The sequence below is a fragment of the Amblyomma mixtum genome, chromosome 6, assembly GCF_055824585.1.
Source record: "Amblyomma mixtum isolate Tamu chromosome 6, ASM5582458v1, whole genome shotgun sequence".
NCBI lineage: Eukaryota > Metazoa > Arthropoda > Arachnida > Ixodida > Ixodidae > Amblyomma > Amblyomma mixtum.
The window spans coordinates 74870640-74890916 of NC_143017.1; the positions used below are offsets into that span (position 1 = coordinate 74870640).

The following is a 20277-nucleotide window of genomic DNA, read 5'->3' on the forward strand; positions in this document are numbered from 1 at the left end:
TCTTCTCCTCGCCTGATCAGCCACTTCTCTCGGGCACCCAATCCTCCTCTCCCTCCTCTTCCCCAACTTCTCGAAGCGAAAGCGAAGCTCTTGTGTGTTCCGTTTTGCCTCGCACTTCCCCCCTGATCGGATGCGGGTCACGTATAGGTGCTTCTGAAACGAGACGGTGGCGTGCCCCGCGCGCCAGGTTTATTTCCATCTCTCGGTTTATCTTTCTTCCTTTATTTTAGTTTTTATCTCTATCCCTGCGCCAGTGCTTTTCCTCTTTTCCTTGTTTTTTTTTTTTTTCGAGAGGTGCCTTTGCCTTAGCTAGCGCCAGCTCGCGCCTCTTCCGGTCGTATTGATTTCCAAAGGGAGCCTCCAATTAAGGAAGGGGGCGAATTCGCAGTTTATATAGGGAGGCTTAATCTCGGAGACCCCAGGGGTTCGTGCTGCCCACGGAAGTAACAAGAGAAACTTCCGACTGGCTTCGCACTCTCGCACCGACCACACTCCAGGGCGCGCTCGTAACGCGCGAAGGCGGAGTCGGCGACGACGAAGTCCTGTTCAGGCCCCTCTAACGCTTCGCCTCTTTACGCCAAACAAAGAAAAAAGAAAACTAATAAACGGCCGAATGCAAACGAGGGTAAACGGAGAAGCGGAAACGCGGCTCCGGCGCCTCTTCATTTGGCGACAGTGTTACTTCATTTTGCCGCGCAGGCCTGCGCACGCCGTTATATAAACTGCTGCGCGGGTCGAAGTAAATGTAAACGCAGTAATGTGTCTCCACGCCCCGACGTCTTCTTCTAGTCTCCGTGCTTCTGCCTCCTCGGCTCTTCTTGTTAGCCTCTGGTTATTTCATTCGTTTATTTTTCTTCCTTTCTTTCTTTCTTTCAATAGAACGAGCGCGGCAAATCAAGTTTATTAGCGTGGCCGAGCGCTGCTAGTATTGAGACACCCTCCCCCGCCCTTAGCTAGCTTCTGGGTTTCTCGTAATCTGGAAGCACGCACGAACCCTGTTCAAAGCAGGAAAGCTACCCTCCTATACGAACTGCTTCTTCTTTTTTTTTGAAGTGCGCAGTTTCCGAGAGTGGTTTAACTTTCAAGCAGTCGCCGGCTTTAAGTAAGTTGCGCGCCCACGCCTCGTTACGCCCTGTTGGTGCCATATGGCCGCCGTAAATTTAATTAGTCCCCGAGTAATAGGACTTTGATACCCGCCGTGTGCGTAAACGGAAAAAGAACTCCTTTGAAAGCTAGGCTTCTGTGTCTCTTTTTTTGTTATTGTTTGTTTTAAAAGGTGCGAAACGAAAAAAAAAAAAAAGGCGGATTTTACAAGCCGCATAGAATAACTGGCAAAACATGAAAGTTCCCGGGTACAATTGAATGTACGCTTACTTTTGATGCGTGCAAGTTGAGTTCAGTAATGCGACCAGGCTTTGAAATGTCTTCTTTTTGTGGTTGCTGTTTCTGGCGTGGTAAAATGTTGCTGTGGACAGCAGGAACTACTCAGCATTGATCGTCAGCTTCTAGCAGAGTATGCTTATATTATGAATGTAGCTTTAAAAGCAAGGACAGTTTTCTCAATAGTGATTTCTTTACTTCCTTAATTGCTTTTGTTTCCCCCCTTTAACCGATATATATATAGTAGCAGTGGTAACATCCCTGTTTCTTTAACAAATACACAGGTCACGAACAGAGGTGCCTAGCAATGGAATGCTTTCGCTATAGTCAGTAAAGAACAAAAGTAATCCCTGAGTAGTAGCTGGATTCAGTTCAAACCCTTTATTCTAAGTCGTTGCGATATAAAGAACAGGACATATAAATTAAATCAAGGTAAGAAAGGTTCATTTACTAAGTTGCATGAATGACAGATGAGTTGGAAACGTAAAATAAACCAGGACGTTAGGTAAACTAGTGTCACGGGGCGTGCGGGTATTCGAAGCATGTACTGAATCATAATGAGACGTTCTGCGCACTCTCTTCGCCTTACGGTCTTCGTCTATTTTCTGATTCCTCTCTGTTGTTGAGACATCTGCTGATGACAATGCATTACTAAGTAACTCACGGGAGATGGAACGTACTACTGCGGCTCCTACCACTCAAAGCAGAAGGTTGGGATCAAAATAACGAGATGTTTGCCTATATGAACCTGAGCAGCAAAACCTTGGGGCCATAGAAAAGTTCTGAAAATAAATTGAGGGTAACGCGGCGATCTGTACAAAGAAAAATGTTAGGGGTTAATTTAAGGGACCGGAAAGAGAGTAGAGTGCCCCAGGAAGCAAAGGCGAGTTAAAGATATCCTATCTGAAATCACGAAGGAATGGACATGGGAGTGGGACTGATCGTTTCCTGAAGATAACGAAGTGGATTCCAAGGTAACGTAAAAGTAGCAGGGGGCGGCAGAGTCAGGTGGGTAGGTTTGGTTGGAAAATGGATAGGGTCAATTGCAGTTGTGCATACTTCTTGTCCGTCGTACGCCAGCGCTGCCTTTTTAAGAATGATAACTGCCATCTAACTCGCCCAACAACATACCTTGTATGGGGTGGCCGTAACTGGTACAGGACGGAACTAATTGGAAGACAACGCGACAGTACTGACTTTCACTCTCTTTGTGTCCAGTCATTTCATCTCTTTATTCCCGTTCCACCACAGTCATGTGCCCTCTATCTGCCCCTCATTATGCTTATTCTACTACCTTTCCCGGTTCGCTACACCGACACGATTTTAATAAAGACCATGATGACAAGGACTTGTATATCACCCACAGGGGGCATGCGAGAGTCCAGGGCTATGTGGATTTTCTGGATGTTAACACTAAATGCGTTAAAATCTTAATCTAATGTTTGAATGCTGCACGAAAATTTCAATTTTTTATTTATTGCCAAAGAAGCGTTATCTGCCCATCAAGTCGGTATGCCCTGCTTCTAGAGAAAAATAAAGCTGATAAAATCGAGTTAAGAACAGTGTGATCTCAAGCAATTCTGGGATCTGTATGCATACGTTTTGTGTTCTTGATTTGCTACAATCCGCTTAACATGGTTTGCAAGTGATGATATTAGTACATTGTTCGGTGGGAGATGCGATGAGAAAAATGAATAGCGGGGATGCAAAGAGTCGATACGTGGCCTTTCAGTAATACAGGCCAGACTGGCTTAAAACGTTCAGGCACTAAAACGCTTATTGTGACTCTACTTAAGATCGACACATATCTGTTGGAGGCATTTAAAGCGCTCTGCTAGGTCAATCAATTGAACCAAATGATGCCAACACAGATGCTTCAGGTTGTCGATGTTCTGGAAGAACAACCCGTTTGTTAAACCTTTCCAACTCCTACAGAACACTGACGAGCTTCTGCGTTGTAAAGCGCTACAGAAAACAAAAAAGTGCATGTTTCCACTCCTTTTCTTTATTCTCAGAAGCCGTTGAAAACCTCTTATTTGTGTCAGAAATGTGTGCCGTAAAATGAGAAGAAATATTTGCGAGGTCTGAAGAGAGTGAAGTCTGAGCCTTTCACTCCACCGAGTCCACTTGCCGAATTTTCACACGCTCTCACCGCTCACTGAAACCATATTATGCCCGTATATTTATTCATTTGCGCTTACTTCTGTCGCACCATTATAAACAATAAATGAAGCTCAAGTATAGCGCTTGTTTTTGGCTTTTAGACAGGAGCCGCGGCTCTTTGACCGCTGTGACTTGCAATAAAAATCGTGCACAAAAATTGCGCCGTTCGTTAAACAGCTTAGCGACAATGGAAATCAGCAATGAAAACGACTGTACCTCAGCGTTCTCTGCGCTTTGCATTGCGACGCGAAACACAGTCAACATTACGTGAACTTCACAAAAGGGTTGGTTGGTTTATGGGGTTTAACCTCCCAAAGCGACTAAGGCTATGAGAGACGTCGTATTGGAGGGCTCCGGAAATTTCGACCACCTGGGGTTCTTTAACGTGTATGATACATCATACATGGAGTTCTAGAAAAGTATTTCAGTAGCTCTTCCAAGTAAGGAACTTCGCAGACCAGTGTCCTACAAAGCTCTCACTGCTACCTCTTTCAGAGTTCTTATCAGGATTGTCCCACCGTTCCCAAGAAAACGTTTCTGCCCATTCATCATGGCCACATTTCACATTGAACTGCCAGATAAATTCCGCACCCTCTGACTATATCGGGGCATTAGTACGATCCTCCGCTGGCTTTTCTAGAGTCCAGACAAGCTCCCGACACTTAACAAGTGTCCTATGCGCATATATTCTAGCCTGTTTGCTGCACTGAAAATGGAACATTGTAGGCAGGCTGTAGTTCATGCATGCTCGACCAGTAGTAACAGCGCAACTAGACACAGTCAAAATAGAACAGAAGGGGACGGGACACAGAAGTGACGGTGTTAATCAGCCCTTGATCCCGCATTCTTCCCTCTTTTATCCACAAGTGCCTACTTGCGCTGTAACTTCCCCCTAGATCCATGCACATGGGGGCGCTCTACTACGCCCTGACTCGCCTTTCTCCCAGTGGACCGAGTGGAGCGGGTAGCTGAGCAGGCCGCAGTGCAGCTCCAGCGTCTCGGTGGCCACCGCGGTGCGGTTGCTGGAGAAAGGTCGCACCGCGGGCGGACCGCGCACGGCCACGCGTGCGCTGGCTTCGACCTCGCCCGCAGTGTTCACCGCCACGCACTGCCACAGGCCGGCCTCATCGCTACGGACGCGAGAGATGTTCACGTAGCTCACCAGGTGGTTCTCGCCGCGGGAGGCCTGCGTCGATTCGAAACAAGGAGTCGAATCACCACACGTTATTCAAAACGTATTGATTTCGGTCTCACGCAACTTGAACACTTTTAATGTGCCACTGTGTTGATAGTTAACACTTTACTACTAGTGGCATTCGAACAGATCAGAGAACCAACAGGGCATTTTTGTTGGTTGCCAACAGACCCTAGCGCCGTGCATTGGGAGACATGGCGACCGCGATTTTACCAAGAGGCCAGTGATCAGTACACGTGTCGAATGAAAGAGAGAAACTGAAATTGTTGAAAGATAGTTGGGCGATGCATTCTACGCGCAGACGATTATTAAGTGTGCTGTCTAACTTCACTTCTGACGGCCACTGCCGCCGAACAAAACAGCCTCGGAATGCTTTCTATACTTGCGTAAACGCTAGAGCGTAGCCTTAAGAGGTCGAGAACATGTTTTTTTAAATTAATAAATAAGCGTAAATAAAGAATGGACTCGTCGAGCTGAAATAAAACGGCTCATTTAGCGCAGAAGGTGTACGTGCTCACTGCAGCCACATCTACAAACTTGCTTCTGTCGAGAGCTGCTCATGGAAACGAAGGTTTAATACACGTTTGCTTTTAAGGCTGTGATTTATTACCAGTATGGTTCTCAGGAATGCAAATAATGGCGCTGTTACACTCATCGCTAGTCAGGTCCGTTCATTGCAGGGCAGAGTTCTCTTATTGCCCTCTCCTGCGGTAATGTCAGTACCAAACGTAGAAACGTATTGCTTTGGAAAGCTTCACGAGAAAACTGAATTTGTCCGGCCCTTTCCTACGCTCATTGGACTCATATTTTCTACGGTGCCTAACGGAATGTTTTTATTGTAAAAACATATATGCGAACAGTTTACGCGTCGGGACAGACACGAGAAAATGAACACGAAGTATTTTATAGAACAGCACAAAGCTAAGATAAGATGAGCCTAATGAGCTTATATATATTTTGTCGCTGTTGGAAAAAAAGGAAAGAAGATTCCTCTTGACAACTGTGGACAGAGTTCCACTCAACACGAACTTTTGTGCCAGCTGGTCTAACAAGGTGGTAAAGCAATGCAACGGTGCATGGACAAAGAGCGAAGGGAGATGAATGATTATGGGGCTGTCCTTACTCCTGCCTCCTGCGTGTGCACTTGTGCTGCTTCGCCACCATGCACATCGCTCTCCAGTTGCTTTAACAGACAACGATGGGGTGTCCCACAAACTTCCGTCTAGAAGTGATACTCTTTGCTCGTGTGCAGAAGAATTTATTGCAATAAAATGTTTACACATTTCAACCTTGTCAGGATGTACAGTAATTTTCTTACCAGCTTTTAATTTCTTTGACTTCCAGATAAAATTGCGTCGCTTATTAAATAGGCGTGCTTTATTAGGAGAAATAGATGCGGTAATACTGTGTGCTTTCAAATGTACCGTAACAACGTGCACAGTTTGGCCAGTTGATACAAGGTCATTTCAGAAGCTAAATTACAGCTACTCAGAAAGAGAGAAGTGGAAGGCATTACTCCACGAATAAAATAATTAAATTTTTTAAATAGGGTCTATTTTAGATACTGGCTTTTATCACCAACAAACACTGGGAGCAAATAGTACTGCAGTTCGAATTACCTGCTGAATTGATTTTAAGGTGACTTCGAGAGTTTAATAATGACAGCGTCTCCTTTTGATGCTTCGTTATTTTGTAAAAACATAAAGTGAAAAAGCACAACCAGAAAAAAAAAATTGTAGCAAGTCGAAGCATCCGGTTATCATCTAATGCAGGTACGGAATTCAAAGCGCGGACCTGACGTAGCTTTTGAGAGGACAAGATTGCCGTCGTTACGAGCGGAAAGAAATCTAGTCCATTTAAGGTTTAATATTGATATAGGATAGACAGAAATAAAGTAGGTGAGTGTCACTTTCGTTGCTTGACGTCGCAAATATTTGACCCGTCGCATTTTTTCTTTTTTTTTTTTTGCCAGCAACAACGCGACTACAAACAGACAAAAGAGGGGTATCCTCGAGAGGGATAGTTCTGAGTCAGGATCCAGGACAGTCAATATCCACTGGATGTACAGGCGCTGTAGTACAGAGCAACAAGTTAATACCTCACTGATGTCGACTCTGCTGGATTTCATGCGGCGAGCAGGGATTCCATCGACGCTCCACGTGATCTTGGGAGCAGGGGAGCCCGTAGCTTCGCATTTAAGGTGCAGAGATTCACCAGGCTTCACCTTAGAGTCTCTGGGTGACTCTAGCAGCACGGGAGCGGTGTCTGCGAAAAAAAATAGATACAAGGCAGGCATTAGATTACCTGACCACAATGTATACCAGAAATTGTGATCATATCTTACGAATAAGTGCCTGACGTGAGCGCATCTGCGCATTGTGACGCAGGCTTATCGCATCAGATGCAATAAAAATGCGTCGATGCCATAGACTCTTAAATACATTGCGTCAGCGTACTTAATGCGTACTTAGATAAAGAGCTGCGTTGTACATTAAGAAGTTACGTCGTCGATGCCGGTACACGATGTCTCTAACCGCACGCGATCCAGCGAACCCTTGACCTTGTCAACTGCCTGTTCCGCGCAACTTTCGGCAGCTTACTGCTTCGACGCCCTTGGCCCCATGGCTGCTCAAAAATACGCACATCTTTGCAGAAATAGGAGTAGCTCATTGACATCTTGCCCCATGTCTGTTTCTGAGCTGCTTGGCCGGCCGTGTCGAAGGTGTTCACCAAGACAATTGGCGCCACGGAAAAGCGCCGTGCGCCGCTGTTCCCTGCGCAGCAGCTGACCGGAGTCATTCGAAGTGGCTTCAGGGCCACTTCGTTTACAGGTTGGGCTCCGGGCCAGACAAGATCGCTTCGCTTTTCAGTAGTCGGTGGAGCTTCTGGGCAAACAGCTCGTTCTCGCCTTACTACTCGCAACTACGCCGCCCGCGTGTACCATATGACGTGATGCGCCCATGCTGCATAGAGGCACGTGCACACCGGCACCCGGGCTTCCCGCCCTTATATGTATGATGAGTGAGCGGCTGGAGCTGCTTGCCTAGTGTGGCTTCATTTAACTCGCACGACGAGTTCCAGGTGGCTGCGGAGTCCAGGTTAATGAGTGCGCGCACATGAACTAGCCGTCGCCTCCTGGCAGCAACCAAACAGCGTATTTCCACTCACTCTAAAGGCGTGCGTGCGGTGATCGAAGATTACCTCCTGCAGCCGCACCCGACCCCAGGCATCTTGCGCGGCGAGCCACGCAATCAGTGCGTGCTCGCTCTCTCGCCCTCAACGTGAGCTCTGCCTGCTGGTCGGCTGCGTGCGGACAGCGGACCAGAGGATGCACCATGGCATAGAGACGCGAGCCGCGAAGACGACGCGGAAAAAACCGTGGTCCATCTGCTACACCGATTTCTCCCTGCCACGAGATGATTGCGGCTGTCCCCGTTCTGGGTAGCTCGGTTACAATTCCGTGGCGTTCCTGTAGCCTCGAGTCAGTGCACGAATCCGCATCATTGCTCTGACGACCTCGCGTGCCTTTATCAAGCGGCGAGCGCAATGACCCGAGTTCCGACTGCTGCTCAGTAGTGAAGTGTAGGGCGGTGATTGCACAATGACTGACGGCACTTGCACGGGTTTACTTCTTTTGCGCAGCGTCAACCATTTTTAGGGTGACCCCACCATTTATTGGATACTTGTGAACTAACGAGTTGGAGCGAGCAGCACCAGAAGCTGCCGCGGTTCCCGCACTTTTTGCTCATGCGCAAAAACATGGACAGAATTCTGTTGCGGCGCTCTGGTTAACTTGATCGCGCACCACCTCGAGCTCTTCGGCTTTGTCACCTGTGGGTGGGAGTGGTTTTCAGAATCTTCTGTTCCAACCTAATCGCAATGGCAGACACTGCAGCGTGTGAGATATGCGGGTGCGATGAGGCGATCGGGCGCCTGCTTTCTGACTGGCCTTGGTTTGAAAGTGAGCTCGTGCTCCTAGCTGAAATGCTTCACCACTTGGACCCTCGTTCTCTTACAGAAGTAAAGAGTTTAGGGCCTTGGACTAAACCTTCGCCACAGAGGAAATACAAAAAAGGTGTCGCTGAAATTCATAAAGAACTCAGGGTGGAATTCAAAGCTATAAACTTTCAGTTTATGCTCTAGGTACCGTCATAGCAATGGCCTACCGACACGTACAGAACTGATCTCCCATTCCTCTCTTCATCTTTATTTATCTCCCTTCGTTCCCCTTGCCACGTGTAGGGTATCATACTGGGCGTCGCCTCTTCCTTTCCGTTCTTCTTTTCCCTGCCTGTATTGTTTGCCCGTGAGTAAGTGCACTGACATCCCTTACAAGCATGCACACACCATAGCTGTCAAATCAGATTAGACAGCGCGTAAAAATATTTGAAGGCAATAGCGGGCACCGTTCATTTTTGTATGCACCTGTACGCGCGAGAAGATTTTGAACTGTAATGTAATGTCTCAACATGAGACTCTTGAGGAATAAAATAAACAAAAAATGTTATTTTGCTTTTATAATACTTCAGGTATAGGCGATATTTTTTCTGACCCGAGGCAACGTGAGAATAAGTGGCGGATAAACGATCCTCATCTAACGCAGCGTAGCATTCGCGATCGCTTCCACCCCAACATGATGAATTTGCGTGCATGATGTGGCAGGATAGAAATTAGGGTGAATATAGGGCACAAGCACTTGCGCTGTACTTCTACAAAATGCTTTGAAATGCGCTGAAGGCACTTTTCGTGTGCAATGAGCTGTAAATCATAATGAGTAATTAGTTAATAAATAGTAACATTTTTATTGATTGATTGATTGATTGATTGATTGATTGATTGATTGATTGATTGATTGATTGATTGATTGATTGATTGGCCCACCTCCGAGGATGAGTTGCGCCGAGGCTTGCGCCTGCGCCAGTGAGTTGGACGCCAGGCACTGGTACATGCCGCCGTCCTGGGCCCCCACGCTGGCCAGCTGCAGCAGCCGCCGGTCTTCGAGTAGGCGCACGCTCACCCCGTCGGCCTGCATCTCCTGGCCGTCCTTGTACCAGCGCACGTGCGGCGCAGGACGGCCCGTCGCCACGCACTGCAGCGACGCCGGCTGGCCCACGTGCGCCGTCAGCACCTCGGGCGCCAGGCGAGCTTCGACGGGGGCTTGATTCGGATCCGAGCAGTCGAGAAAGAAGAGGCACATGAAAATTTTTTTTGAAGGACCCTTAAACCAAGCTTGCCAGAATGTTTTTGAAGTCACTACACCAGCCCTGGCTCTCCTTTGTCGTATTACAGATGTCTGAAAAAAGGACCACTTTCGCGAAGCCATAGCACCCGCTGGATTCAAGAATGTAGAGCCTTTGTCAAAAGTAAGGAACCCAAGGTGGGCACTTCTAAGCCACGTAGTGGGGATTTTTTACCATCGGGAAAGGTTATAAGTTTCGGAACGTTGAGGACGAGGGCTCCTCTCACCTTCAAGGTGAATTCAATGCGTAACGAGCCACACAGTGCGGCCCACAGGACGACCCCTTGACTCTATACTTGTCGCAAAGGTCGTACGCGGCGCCATCGCAGGGCAAATGGTAGCGTGAGCGAGCGAGCTGCACTTGTTCGGAATGAAGAAAGGAAGAGAGAAAGAGTGAAAGAAACAAGGAGGGAGTAGAGAGAGAGAGAGAGAAATGAAGAAAGAAAGAAGAAAAGAAGAAAGAAGAAGAAGAGAGTAAGAAGATAAAAAGAAAGAAGGAATAATGAAAGAAAGAAAGAAAAAAGGAAGGAAGGAAAGAAGGAAGGAAGGAAGAAAGAAATAAAGAAAGAAAGGAAGAGAGAAAGAAATAAATAAATAAAGAAAGAAAGAAAGAAATAAAGAAAGAAAGGAAGAAAGAAAGGAAGAAAGAAAGGAAGAAATAAAGGAAGAAAGAAAGAAAGAAAGAAAGGAAAGAAGGAAAGAAGGAAAGGAAGAAAAAAGAAAGAAAGAAGGGAAAGAAGAAAGAAACTAACAAACAAAGACACTACTGTGTTACAACAAGCGTATCATGGTAGTCGTCTAGCGGCCTTGCTCTGGGCTAGGAAAGGAAAACCATCACAGCCGCAGAAACAAAACGTTTGATGAGGTGTGGTTCAAAAGACTATGAAAAGCTGTAGTGGCTTCCTTCGTTCTGACAAAGATTGGTTGCCGTGTCCAGTGACTGCGCTCAGCAATGGGTCATGAATCATCGTTATGTTCTCCCCAGCTTACATTCTTTGCTTTGTTGTTGGCAAAATCAACGTTGACAGCGTGTTCGAAAACCTCTGTTGAAATCTGTGAGCGCGTAATGTGACGTCGGCGCACCATTGCAGGGTTGCGTTGTGGAATACTGTAAATGTGCTGTGCTTGCCGGGGAGGGGAAGGGCAACGAAAACAATGCAGCCAGCAAGACAAAGTGTTTTAGTATTTCAGGTTTATTTTTTCATTGTTCTTTCTTTACTCGCTTATCGCATTTTCGAAGCGCGAAATGATTGATGGAGAAAAAAGTGCGCAATGGCTAACCTGTTTAGGTTGAGTAAGTAAGTTTCATGAGATGCAAAAACCAGAACAGCATGTTTGTATCTTCGCTTCAAGATGGGTGTTAAAACACTAGGACTCAGTACTAAAGAGCAGTGGTATGGTTAATAGAACTGGCGGAAACAGAAAAAGAATGTGCGCTGCCTCAGTATTACAACGCACTCCTGTACATTAAACGACCAAGTTTCGCTCTTGCGCGCAGTGTCTCGAAGGGCTGTATGAGTGCATAATGTGCCGGCTTCACTATAATACTGCAGTTTATTTTGCAAGAAAAAAGAAGAAAGTGAAGCGTCCCGAACTATTTTTTTCTCAAATTCAATGTTGGGGTGTCCTACAGTGGAGCCTGATGTGCCATGCGGACTTTCACTTTGCGCGATGCTGATCGAGAGAAAACCCTGCGGCAGTGCCACGCGGGAAGAGAGAACACGGGAATGTGTGCTGTCGCAGCACGCGCCAGTTGAGTTTAATAAAAGATACGAGCAACGCTCGCTTTCGAAACACAGAATCGGCCACAATCTACATATATATTGAATTTAGAAGCGAGGAGGCCTATTTCGTTGCTTCGGTTGCTGCGTAGATATTTAGTGTCGGTTTCCCGCAGAGTAATTCTCACAAACGTTATATCTCTTTTTTTTTCATTTTTCTGTTTCTGGTAACTAAAAAGCTGTTTCGCTCCGAGTTCCAGGCCAAAATTGATATAAACAAAAGGGATGCACAGGGACTTTTCTTTGCTTGTATGCTTTACTGTTCTTCTTACAGTTTTAAAGTCTTATATTTTGCGAGAATTAAAATTAAAGCTCCCTGATATCACATTGGCCTCACGCACACTTAGCGGTAGTGAAAGAATAAGAATTTTCGTGAATTTGAAGAGTTCGTTTAAAACGCTGATTACCTCTGTCGCCTGTAGAGCGTGTTTTGTCTGCATTACAGAAGTGTAATGCAGCAAAACAATACCTAAAAAAAGGCGCCATTTGCGCATTGCGGTGAAACATTCTGTTTGCAGTTTGCCGGTACCGGCATTTTGGCTCAGTGGTAATAACCTCATGAACCTGTAACTCCTCCTGGTAACGTTTTCGATATTCCTTAATTCTTTTGCCGTGCCGAGGAAATAAAACTCACCAGTTTTCAGTTATATTCTAATCATCGTTGTTACGTGTGTTTCCGTCAGCATTGTTCTCAATTTTCTTTTACAAGGACAGCTCTAAGCGGTGATTTATCTCTTTGTTTTTGATGACCGCGGAGTAACAAAGACAACCACATAACGTAATCTCCAGCCAATGACCAGATATTTAATCCTACCGTTCAGGGAACTGTCAATCGAAACACAGACACGTTATGCCGTCAACTGCTGGGGCACAGTAGGCGCTGGAGCCTCCAATTAGCTGCGCAGTTCGCTTTCTATATGGCCCTATGACTGAATTCACAGTTGATCAGTGTGCCATGGCGGCCGTCAAGCCAGCGTCAGAAATTGCTACACGAACCTTATGGGGAGTTTCACAAGGGGTAGAATCAAAGTCTTGTTGCCAATGTATGTGATTTGTGAAGGCGATTGATTGGCCAGAGAGAATGCGTGCCTTTTAAGAATGTGTCATCGATGGTAGTGCAATCCAGTTGGGTAGTACTACATTTATAAGGATTGAGTTCTCTACAGACTTCCCGATGGCGACAACATTGTCGATGAAGCAATGAACTGCAGGCGACAGTGCTAGCACAGACATCCGCGTTCGGTTGTGCGACAACTAATAAGGTTGTAGCAAGAACCCCTCTTTGGTGGACAGGATGTAACGACGCTTAAGGCGGGACACGAGACACTCGCTTGCACTGACTAGCAACCAAATGATTTCAGAGCGAAAGCTCTATTACTCCATGTCTCCCAAATGCCAATATTGATGCGCGTTTAACCTTGAGGCCCCGGAGCGCAGGCAGACCACGTGACTCGCCAAGCAGAGGCGCGCCTCCGCGAGCTAGCCGGTTCCGCCGCTTTGGTACCACATGATTAGGAGAGGGCAGGCTGGGAGAGGCGCAGATGCGCCCGCTAGCAGGCTTTGCCGTTGTGATACCCAGCGACTAGCAGAGGATGTAACAGTTGCTACGTCGACGGTTTCTCCTTCAGTTTCGCCATGAATGAGGCGCACGCCGGACCGAGTTCGTCAACTCTTCTGCGTCGCCCTTAAGCCGCGTCCGATCATCCAGTCGATATAGCTCGCCGGGAAAGTGTACTGCAGAGCACGCGAGCTAAGCGAGCCTCTGAAACCGAGAAGCAACGAGAAGCTAGACTTACGAAGCAGCCAAACATAGCTCTCGGTCTGCATAACTAGGTTCAGAAGAGTTAAACTTCCCGAAATTTTATTCCAGCATGCGAGGCAGCTATGAAAGAAACATGACGAGCAAAAAAAAAAAAACAAGAAAAACGCGCAAGCGGGAGGAATTATTCAGCGTCCGTGGTTAAGAAGTGCACACTCTTGTGTGAAAAGAGCTATCGATGGGCTGCTGATACAGGCGTCATTACTTTTATGCATATTGCAGGCCTCGGAATCGAGCCTCGAGGTATCGTCTGCTCCATGATTTTCGCTTTTAGCACTCTGTATGGGTAGATGGTTTCTACGTGACTTGTTCTCTATATCTTCGGCGTGCTTACGTAGTCGATCTTAATCAGTGACGATTCATCACGGACGCTTAATCCGTCTTAATCAATGGCGCTGAATTATTCCTCCCGGTTGTGCCGTTGTGAAGCTTTCCTGTCATTTTTACTCGCCTTGTTTCCTTCGTATGCTGCCTCACAGCTTGCAATAAATCATTCGGTTGCAAGTCAGCAACCGAATCAGCAGTGTGTGTATTGTTTCATTTGGCACGTCTTAAGCGCTGTTACATCCTGTCCGTAAACATGTACTAACAAGCCAACCCGCATCGGCTCTCTTTAGGAATTCATTCTTTCTTTGGCCTTTGCTTGTAGAAAAAAACATGGTGCTCATACTTCGCTGAAATGTTCAGTTTACACACTTCGCTTCGCGCTTTGCACTAACTTTGCGCCGAAATGTTTCATTGAAGTATTCTGTCTCAAGATTCGCTTCCACAGTTTGCAGCTACAGTGTGCAGCATTGCGCGAACATATTATGCAGCTATGCCCCTTTTGAGTAAATTGGAGAAGAAAAGGCTGCACGTTATTTATTTATTTTTGACCCACCACGTTCTTATTAAACGTGGTTTGAAGAGCATTCATTTGGCGGCGAACCTGCGTCAACTTCTGATGACCATACATTTTAGGCTCTAAACACCGCTCTGATTCCTCAAGAATACGGGTACTAGCTCGTTTGCGGGTATTCGGTACTGACGGCATTCGTTAACTTTACCTGACTGTCGGCACCAAGTCAAAGTTAATCAGAAGCAGTGCTAACGAAGTTGCGTCTGAAGACATGCCTGGGCTTATGATGATGGTATTGGTACCATTGCCGTACTGATAGCTCATCCAAGTGCGAGGGCAGTAAAGGTGAGTACTTCTCTCCCTCCTTGCTGCAGCGGTACATTGTTTTTCTTTTTTTATACTATTTTATAAAAAAAATATTAGACATACACAAGAAAGTAAAAGAAAATTCAGTATTCCGAACTACAATCTGCGCATGCTTTCGACGTTGACAGCTTTCAATTTCGCAGCGTAATCTCGTGTTCTAAAACCAATACGTTAAAAGCGTATTCATTTTTTTGTTAGTCAGTTGTATTTTATTTGCATTTTAATATGATTTCCGCTCAGTCCACCTGCATAGACTTCACAGAAGTATCAGTCACAGCTTTTAAAAGAAAAATTTGTATCGAATAATTTGCAACACCTTATATAGGCCACGCGCATATACAGGTTGTTTTACCTAATGCTTTCTATATTTTTACAAATAGGCTGTTTGAGTTGAAGAACAATTTTTTGAAATCGCACTGTAGGTAATGTATTACATCAGAATACAGATAAGACGTGATAGATAGCAGGATGGTTACTAACATTGAAAAGGTAACTTTTTAACTACTACTGTTGGGCTCCTTAAGTATTGATAGGCGTGTAGCCCACCAGAAGTAATATCCATATCAGTTTTTAGAATTTCGAAAGCGCGGTTGCCCTTGGCGCTGTGGCACAACAAATTTTGGCTATTTCGGCGTGTTATGTGCACTGGAGAGGCAAGTACTCTGCTGCGATGCCGGCTAATTTCTCTTAATGAATTGCTTCTATATTTTGAAATACCGCAGTAGAGGAACCTCCTCGCTAATTTTGCCTTCATTTGGATCCTTTCCCAAATTGTTGGCGTTAATTGAAACTTCTGCGATTTTTACCGACTGACGCAGGACAACGAACGCCGTTGGGTTTTCAGCAGAACAAGACCTTTACGATATCGTGTAAAATACTCAATAACTAATGCTGTTTACAAGCTACGCCACTTGTATTATGAGGTATGCTGCATACAACCAAATATCACAAACATAAAATATTTATCCGGGCATAGTACACTAATACAGACGATACAGTAAGAAATAATTTATGAACATGGCTCATGATTTTCTCGTCGAATAGTTCCCTACTGTTCGTGGTCGTTAATGCATTATTTCATCCTGTAATTTTTCTGTAATTGCATGTCTGTTTCTCTGACCTTCGATAACTTTGTTCTGTTTCCCCCAAACCACGGGCAACCACTTTTCATTCTCTTGTTAGTTCATTCGTTGCACAATATGTGAGTCAACTTTATTTTTTTTAACGCATTTTGTCATTTTATTTGTTAATTTTTGTGCACAATGTTCGCATAAATGTATTCCTTCTGGTTTCCATGCTGTACAAGACAATATTTGTCAATAACGGTGTCCTGTTGTTATTGTTCTGTGAGAGAGAGAGAAAGGAATTTTAATGAGGGAAAGGTGGAGAGGTCGGCCGGTGGTAACATGGCCCTGGCCTGCTACTCCACACAGGGGAAAGGGAAGAGGAGGAAAAGGAAAGTGCGAATGAAGGCTGATGATGGCATAATACAATGAGTTTCTCGGAGAGGCTTTTGTCAGGTGTGGGTAACAGCTTTGGTTTGTCATACCGATATTTGTTCAGTTTGCTACAAACGGAACCGAAATCAAGTCAACTTCGTATGCTAGTTGCAGCATTGTTATTCGCTGGTTCTATATGCAAGCTCTTTTTTTTTTTTACAAAAATGCACTTTGCGACCTTTCTTCAAGGTTTAAAGACCTGTTCTGATCCACGGTCTGATCCAAAAAAAAAATGAAAACGAAAAATATCCTGCGCATTAACCAGTACGTTAGAATTTTGAGGAGTGCAGAGTCCGCTCACATCGCACGTCGAGCGTGATGGTGGCACGCTCCTCGCCGACTGCGTTGCTGACGAGGCACAGGTATTTGCCTGCGTCCTGAGCCTCCACCTTGCGTATCAGCAGCGAGCCCTCCGACGGCTCGTGTCTCGAGCTCCCCACGAGGACAGGGTGATGCGGGCTGGCGTTGTCGGCTGACGTCAGTCTTTCCCACCTGAAGTCAGGAAGCGAAGAAAGCGAAAGCAAATAATGACTCAACACGTTACAGGAAGTACTGCTTCATCGCCATCACGCGAGGTAAATAGCTAAAACGTAAACAGGCTTAATAAACTGAACACGACACGTTAAAACACGAAGAAATAAAAGAAAAAAAATGAAAAAACTCAGCTCGCGTTACACAAATCTTCCAAGGGCTGTACCGATACCGCGTTAACCTTTCGCGCTTTTCTCCTCTGCAGCCGCATTCAAATATGTAATAAAAACCACTCCATGCTTTCGCTCATGTCGCTGCTCTTAGTCGGCCATGAACAGGACACGGTCAGCGAGAAATTAAAGGTAATAACAAGGAACGCTTAGCTTGGTCGAAGTAAATCATGTTCATTGAAACAACAAAACGGCGAAAAAGGCGACTGCAGATGAAGGAAACACATAAGACAAATCAGTGTTGTGTGATCTTAATTACCAACTAACTAAAATCGAACTTAGCGTGGGAAGCACGTCTGTCCGCGTTCGATCCTGCTTCCTTTTCTAGGTCTGTTTAGGCGAGAAAAGAACCTCAAAAATTCTGAGGCGACCGGTTCACGGCTTGTTGCTTTCCAACGTATTGTCGTCAAAAAAAAAAAAGAGAGAGAGAGAGAGAGAACTTATGACTGTTCGGATTTGAACAAATATATATTAACAACGCGCTAATTGAAACAACGTCTTATGATTTCAGAGCCACAGTCGCTTTGCACTTGCATTCTACTCAAGTTTCGGGACCATTTTTTAGTGCCTAAAACCGAGAGAGAATATGGTCATCGCTTGATTTATTCTCCAAGTAGACTGGTTCTTCACACCAAGCTTACGGCGCATGCACTGAGCTGGTTCACTTCGTGGCGTCAAGACTCACAGTGGGAAATTCGGGTCGTGTTTCTTTGCTGATGACATTTTCTTTTTTTTTACTCTTCTTTATGTTTTGTTTACGCTACTCCTGATCTCGGAGGGCCAGGATAATCTATCCCGCGGTGGGCTGTCACTCCTCTGGGCAATTCACATTGCAAATTCGATAGTGTGTGTCGATATATGCGCGCGCTGTATTTTTTCCTTTTTCTGTGGGTCTAACCACCACCACCTCGCTTGTATATTTCATTTTTGTTTCTTTCTTCAACCCCCGGCGGGGGGATTGCGAGCGCGATCTCCAAGCCTATTTCAAATTCAATCGATCCCAACCGCAGGCAAGGCCCAGACGACAACGGCAGCTCCTCGGCCGACGCGCCGGGGCTATTTTGTTCGCGGCGTGAAAGTCGAGACCCCTTCCCGCGAAGATAGGGACGCGTCGGGGCGTCCAACACACGTATTGTGGGTCCGCGCCGGAGCGTGTGCGGTGGACCAGCCGGGCAGGAAGGCAGCGAGACGAAGAGAAAAGAAAGAGAGCGGCGCGTAAGGAAGAAGAATGAGGACGAAGAGAATGAAAGATAGAAAGAGAAGGACGAGGGAGGAGGAACAGGACGAAGAGGTGAAGAGTTGCGCGAACGAGGGCAGAAGGAGGACGGACGATAAGAAGCGAGTGCTTCGTCGCTCGTCTCGGGCGCTTCGGAGAGAAACGTGAGAGCGCTGAAGGGTATGGATATTGACAGCAGCGCGACATGTTATGCACGTGGCCCCCGAAAGGGCAGCGCGAGGTCCCGCGCACGGAGAAGAAGACGCCAGCGCTCGCTTCTCGGACGACGGCGGTGGCAGCGGGGGAGCGCACGCGAGGAAGTGAAGAGGCTCTCTGTCTCCATCCATCAAGAGACTGCGGCGTCGGACGGCGCGGGAGACTGGGAAAATACGCGGGACGCCATCGGGTTCCCTTTTTCACCCACTTCTCTCCTTCTCTCTCTCTCCCACTCCTTACTTCTCGGCCCAATTCGCCTTTCTTCTTTCTTTCTGCAACACCGCCGCCAGAGCGTTGGCGGAGGTCCCCTACGTGGCCTTCTTCTGACCGACGGTCTTTCTCTTCACGAGTCCAGCCGCACCTCGCGGGAGACCGGCGATCTCTTTCTTTTTTTTTTCTTGTTTCCATCCTTCCCCGGCATTGCGTAGCCGTCTCAGTTTTCCGCAGCGTTCCCGCATTTCCCGCCTTTTATTTTTTGCCTCCTCCGGGTATCCTTCTTCTGGCAATTGACAGCGCTTCCTTTCGTGACTTCTTTGAAACTTTCTCCAGAAGGGGTGAGGATTTTGCACCGCTATTACTTATTTATTTTTTACAGCTTTCTCTTTCGTGCAAGAAGTATCGGAACCCGCTCTCCCCGTTTTCTCCTGCATCCCGTCGGAACTGTGCTTGATAACGCTGTACGCAAGACGCGGATCGTGGGGGTCTGGCTTTTCGCGTGATGCATTCTGTGCTGGTTAAATTGCAAGAGTAAATACATATACATATATATGTATAAGGATATATATATCCTTATACCTATATCTTATAGAGCAACGATACCCTGACAGCTGCGGCGAAGATATAAATATTAGAAGAACGACCAAATTAAGAAGAATGAGCAAAACGTAAATGTTGTTGTAGGTGTACAGATTTACTGCTGCCAAAACGTTACGAGGTGTACCTGATTTGCAGCGTAGCTGAAGTATATACGGATGAAAGACTATATTTACATGCCAGGATGTTTAATAAATTTTTCTTAATCCTACAAATGAGCAAGACGTAAATGATGTAGGTGTACAGATTTACTTCTGCCATAACATTACGAGGTGTATCTCATTTCCAGTGTAGCTGAAGTATATACGGATGAAAGAATATATTTACATGCCAGGATGTTTCATAAATTTTTCTTAATCCTACAAACGAGCAAGTCGTAAATGATGTTGTAGGTGTACAGATTTATTTCTGCCAAAACATTACGAGGTGTACCTCATTTCCAGTGTAGCTGAAGTATATACGGATGAAAGACTATATTTACATGCCAGGATGTTTCATAAATTTTTCTTAATCCTGTACATGAACTTTGACTTCTTTTTTTTCTCTCACCAAATGCGATTTCTTTTGAAAGTATGATAAATCAGAGAAACGAAGATATATATATCTTGTAAAAGATCGGTCTTGCGATCCAAACGTGGAGTAAAATAAAATTGTTTCCTTTAACGAAGCGTATACTTGGCTATATACTGGTTTTAAGCAGTCAAGCATTTCATGCTCTCGCAAGACCCGCGGGCGCAGACGCACGCACGCACGCACGCACGCACGCACGCACGCACGCACGCACGCGCACGCGCACGCACACGCACACGCACACGCACCCACACGCATGCACACGCACGCGCGCACGCACACGAACGCGCACACGCGCGCGCGCGCGCGCACACACACACACACACACACACACACACACACACACACACACACACACGCACACACACACACACACACGCACGCACACACGAACGCACGCACGCACACACACACGAACGCACGCACACGCGCACGCACACGCGCACGCACACGCACGCACGCACACGCACGCACGCACGCA

The 20277-nt window shown here is 46.3% G+C and overlaps 1 protein-coding gene across 1 annotated transcript in view; it reads right to left on the reverse strand.

Moving 5' to 3' along the window:
• The window catches only part of LOC149339401 (cell adhesion molecule Dscam1-like), a 272801-nt gene that overhangs the window by 93765 nt on the left and 158759 nt on the right, over positions 1-20277 (reverse strand). The window contains exons 6-9 of the mRNA XM_089548180.1: positions 16582-16772; positions 9620-9895; positions 6837-7003; positions 4480-4729 (exon numbers count right to left, since the gene is read on the reverse strand). Of these exons, the coding sequence (XP_089404306.1) occupies positions 4480-4729; positions 6837-7003; positions 9620-9895; positions 16582-16772 (884 nt within the window). The remainder of the gene's footprint in view (positions 1-4479; positions 4730-6836; positions 7004-9619; positions 9896-16581; positions 16773-20277) is intronic.